General features: G+C 43.7%; 1 protein-coding gene across 1 annotated transcript in view; it reads left to right on the forward strand.

The window, feature by feature from the left end:
* The first annotated feature begins 1,560 nt into the window (after positions 1 to 1,560).
* The window catches only part of ADTRP (androgen dependent TFPI regulating protein), a 54,949-nt gene continuing 51,109 nt past the window's right edge, over positions 1,561 to 5,400 (forward strand). Inside the window, exon 1 of the mRNA XM_007446417.1 lies at positions 1,561 to 1,860. Within this exon, the coding sequence (XP_007446479.1) occupies positions 1,561 to 1,860 (300 nt within the window). The remainder of the gene's footprint in view (positions 1,861 to 5,400) is intronic.

Raw genomic sequence — 5,400 nt, forward strand, 5'->3', positions numbered from 1 at the left:
CCATGAATACACCCTGGGAGACATATAGCACAGTACCTCATATGGGCACCAAGTTTTAAAACGTATCTGACCCTTTCCTGAGAGAATTTTCTGATGGGAGAGGTAGAGGAATAAAAGGGGCTCAGCAGGGAGTGGAGAAACATCGCAAAGGGAGTCTGAGGGTGTGTTTCTTTGTGGTCAGGCACGCTGGTTAAGAGTGCAGCCTGCAGCTCTGCCTGCCTCTTACAAGCTTTTGAATGCATCCAGCTTGGGCTTCAATTTCCTCATCTGAAAATGAGGATTACAGTAGTACTTACTTCATAGTAGTGTTGAGAGTGTTAACTGAGTTCATATGCGCAAAGCATCTGGAACAATGCCTGCCTCATAGTAAGTACTGTAAAAGTATTAGCCGCTATTGTTATTTACCATTTTAACTTAGGCCGTGGAGTTGTGTACAGCATTTTCCGTCTCTCATTTCCCAGACCATCCTCTCCTTTGGGAATGGTTACAATGCAGACCCTATATTGTTGGCTCAGGCTTGCTCTACCCCCATTTACAGTTCCTGATGTTTGGGATCCAGTGACTTAGGAGGTAGGTTTGTTTTTGTTTTGTACTCCATGTGTAGCCTGCAGTTCTTTCTCCCAGTACTTGTAAGCCCTGATTAAATCACTGAACAGCACCACCTACAGACTTACATAACTGCATCTGGAGCATTTCCCTTGGGGATTTGCTCAAAACCCTCTGAGTCAGTTGCCCAGGGAAACAAGCTGGTGATGCCACAAGGTATGACACTTCCAGCCCTCTCTCGGGTCCCTTCTGTCGAGCCTGAGGCAGGGCCTGGTTCTGAAAACTTTGCCGAGCCTAAGCATACTCTTGTCCTCTCCAAGGCAATGCAGAGACCCTCATTCTCTCTCAGCAATGTCTGAACTCAGGTATATTGGGGTAGTGACCACACACCTCCTCCTGATTCTTTGGCCACAGACCTCTTGCTATGCTTCTTCCCTCCAAGGGAACAGAAATGCCTGTTTAAATGGAGTGTCTGGGACAGCTCTCAGTAACTCTTGGTTCTCTAGAATATAGATAAAAAACTGCGGGGGGCGGGGAACAACTGCTCCCTAGAGGATCAAAGGTTGTTTCAGATTTTATAGGGCCTCAGAGACCTTAGGAGCAAGATTACAACACCCTTCCCCTTTCTAAATATTTACTTCCCTCCATGCGATAAACACGCCCACAATCTCTCCCTCCTGGTCTGTCAACTTGCTTCTCATTCTCTCAAGATATATTATGGCAACTTCCTTATTCTGCCCCAAAGAAAAGAAAACACGACCATGACGGTAGGTATTTTCATTAGAGTTCTCTGGTACTTAATGATAAGGTCATTTAATCATGCCCCGACCCAGTCAAATAGTGCAAAGTGCACTTCTTACATTGCTCCCTGCCCTCTTCAAAGCCTAAATACTGAAACATATGCAAATTTGCGGATTACCTGCTATTGTCTAAATGAAGGCATCTGAAAATAAGCCATAATCCTGTCTCCCAGTTTATCAGGAAAGGAGCCCATGAGAGAAGCAAAATTCAGCCATGTTGGAACTCTCAATCCCAGAGGGGTGTGTTACACAGTTCTGCTTCTCCGGCCTGGCCTGCCATGGGACTTCCGCTGTGATCTGTGGAAGTACGCCAGAGGGAAGCTACTCTGAGGCCGTTACGGTTCCCTGGTCAGAGCTAGCCATGACGAGGACTTCTACGTGCATATACCACTTTTTGGTTTTGAGCTGGTATATTTTCCTCAGTTTTTATATCTCACAACAAGGAGAGGATCGGCGGAAATCCAAAGTCTTTCTAAATGGTGGACAATGGAAGTACTTAACATTCCTTAATCTGGTAAGTCCATTTGGCTGTATCAGGAAGCAAGCTATTTGTCTGTAATATCAGTGCCTCTACACATAACACCTTTGGATTTTATCAAATACAAAATTCCAATATTTGTCTTTCTTCTTCACTGTTTGTGAGTTTTGGCGTTCTCTTTTACTTGACAATTTGCTCTGAGAAACCCCATTTGGGAGTTATCCATAGCTACCTTTTGTGCTAATTGTTAAATGCTCTTTGGAAAAGAAGCCTGTCTTGAAGTTCTTCTTAGATGAGCCCAAATGGGGAACTAAACTAATGGTTTCACCATGGGACTGACTACATATGCAGGAGGAATTCTGAACTTTGCTTGGGGAAGTCTGTGAGGGAAGGCAGAGTGGTGTATGTTGCGTGGGAAGTGCAATTTCCAGTGGAGGAATAATGCCATTTTGCAGCACACACAGACTAACAGATTTATCTAAGAAAAGCAAATACATTTTGCCATGTTCGGATCCCACTTCAATTTTTTATAGGCTCAGACTCCATCTTAAAGGACAAATCACCCAACCAAATGGAAAATACACATTTTCAACTATTTACAAACCAATCACATCACTTGATCCTTTCTTGTCTCCCTAGCCCAGCTGACCACAATCTGATGAATGAAGTGATGAAGTGTGAATGAATGGGAGAAAAATAGGTTTTTAAAAAATGTTTTGGAAATATGTAAAATTATTTTTAGAGTTAAAAGCTAAACATGCTGCAGCCTTTGGGGATGCTAATTAAAGTTTTGAGATTTTTAACCTAAATGTAGGGTACCATATAAACATCTGATTTCAGAAACTAGACAAAATATTCCAATTCTTTGGCATAATCCTAGGCAGAGGTAATGCATGGTAAAAAAAAGAAAAAGAAAAGAAAAAGAAAAAAAAGAAGATGACTCTCTGTAATGCTAAGGAGAGGAAATTCAGAAGGTTCAAATCAAAGAAGCCTGAAAGTTCAGCTTCCTCCTCTCTGGTAACTTGCTGGCTTTTGATTTTGAGATTTGAGCCCTGAATACAGTTCTACTGTTCTACTGTGCTTGAAAAATATCAAGGTGATGGCTTGATTCAATCACAGAATTTTATGAGAAAACAAGTAAATAGAAAACAATAACAAAAAATGATTTTGTGGAATTAGAATCATACAGTAAAAGTCTCAGCTTTATTATTAGCTTTACATTAAGAATAGTCAAGGTAAAGAGAGCAGTGTCAGCCAGGATTGATGATCTAATCAAATCCAAATTCTAGTATGGTTGTCCTCCCTCACACTAAGCATGGCTAAGAGCAGATTCATCAGCGACTCCCAAAACCCATCTCCCTGGCTTCTTAATTATAGCTCGGTTACATGTCCCAGAGGCACCATATTTCCAAGAATGGAAAAAGATACTCATCTGTCCAGGACCCTTATTTCCTAGTGTTAATTCCCTGACTAATCAGCCACCAAATCCTATGTCTTCCCTCTTGCTAGGTTCATCCCTTCTTCCCCAATCTTACTGCCCCTCTCATTGTAGGTGTTTATTAGTTGGTACCTAGATGATCAGATCACCTCTTCACTGTCCTCCCATTATCAGTCCAACCATCACTCAGATTTCAGATTAATCTTCCCAAAGCACTGTTTTTGGTTTTGTTTTGCTTCAAACATCATAAGCCTGCTTGAGAAGTGTGGTCAGCTACTCAAGGAACCACAGGGGCTCCCACCTACCTTACAGGACCAATCTAAACTCCTGATTTAAGAGCTCACCTGCCTACTTGGCCGTCGGGCGCCCGCCTCCCTAGGAAGGTTGGTCTATTCTCCAGGAAGGCCTGTGTCTTCTCCAGTATTGGTCCCTAGGCTTTTGCTGTCACTGTTCTACCGATATTCACACTATCCTTGAATGAAAGGCCTACCTGCTTCTACACCACCTTGCTGCTTTCACAGACCACCTGAAATCCCATCTTCTCCTTAAAATTTCTGCTGACCAACTCGAGCCCAAATTCGTTTTTTCCTTTCCCTGAATTTTTACGGCTTCTCTCAGTCTCCGCTTATTTATGTATAGTATTGTTTTCTCATTTCCACCCACATGTGATTCTCAACATTTCAATCAAATTGTAAGTGGCTCCAAAACAGGAGTTTTGTCTCCTAAGTCTTTGCCAGCCCTGACGTTCTATGATTCTACATTGTATTTGCTACAGTGGCTGGTGCAGATTATCCCCATAATAAAAGCTGGGTGACTTGGTATGTCGACTGGACTTGACCTCACTTTTCTGTATTCCTGAGCAGTATAGTCTCTTCTGACATCTTCTGGCCCTTGGAATGCGCAGAGAGGGGCTTCCCTATGGCTGTTTCCTTTCTGCTGTTAGGTGTCATCCTGAAATTGTGACTTAATGCAACGTTTTCCAACTGGTGAAGATGGGTTGAATGTGTTTTAGAGGATCAATTTAAGGTCAGACTTCAAATATGTGACATCACGTGAAATACTGCGCCTTAAAATTTCTAGCTCTTGAGGTCTTGTGGGCTGATTAATGGTTGTGTTTCCTTATGATTAATTAGTGTTAACTAACGAATAATTAGTTAATGGTTGCGTTTATAAAGTCACAGAGGTCTCATAACTTGCTATAACACTCTTAAATTTATTTTATGTAAACATATTGAAGTCAGTACCCCATCCTGCTTTCCAGGAAATTTACATCCCGCCCCTTTAAACAGCTTTCATTTCTAGTTGGCTGAATATCCATCATGGCCCCTAAGAACAAAGTCCAACTTAATGTAAGTCAGCATTCTAAGTGGGCCCCATTTCCTCCTGAAGCTACCCCAGGGGCTTCAAAGGATTGATGCCTGGGGCAGGAGGTGAGTTGCGGGGGGGCAGGGTGCCACTGAGGAATGGTGACCAATTCCTGCCTAGTGCCTAAGGAGAGTAAAGGAAGAAGAGGAGAGATGTGAGTCTCTGTCTAATGAGGAAGTAAACTGACCCCAGGGAAGAGGCAGCCAATTCCCTGTTGGGAGGGAAGGCAGTATAGCTTAGTGGGTATAAGCAGGAGCTCTAGGATCATGAGCTCTCTGGGATGGTTCTTCAGTTCCACCTCCTACTGACCCTGGTCTGGGTATTTCTTTGTCTTCTATTTCCAAATCTGTCAAATAGTGCATAACCACAGAGTGACCGTAAGGGACAAAGGACATGAGGGAAGCACTCAGAATGGTGTAGGCAGTGGACAACGGAATGAGGAGATAGGGGAGTGCTGGTGAGCTTCTAGCCATCTCATCTCTGAGTACAGAAGGGATGGTGCAGAGGGGAGGGTAATTTGGGGGGGACATCAGTCCCCTCACTGAGCACCATGGGTGGTGGGTCATGGATTCAGGCAAGGGTCACCCAACTGCCTCACTGCTCAAGTGCTTCCCTCCACAGGCTTCACACTTCAGCTTCCCAGCTAGAGGGGGACCACTGTGGAGTCAACGCTTTCCCTATATAATAGTTGCCTAGGTGGATGTCCTCAAGCGCTGCGGAAGCCCTAGAGGTAGAGTCTGCAAGCTCAGGCAGAGAGCGGTGAATCCTGCTGA

This window comes from Lipotes vexillifer, unplaced genomic scaffold, assembly GCF_000442215.2.
Source record: "Lipotes vexillifer unplaced genomic scaffold, Lipotes_vexillifer_v1.1 scaffold1154, whole genome shotgun sequence".
In the NCBI taxonomy this organism is placed as follows: Eukaryota; Metazoa; Chordata; class Mammalia; order Artiodactyla; family Lipotidae; genus Lipotes; species Lipotes vexillifer.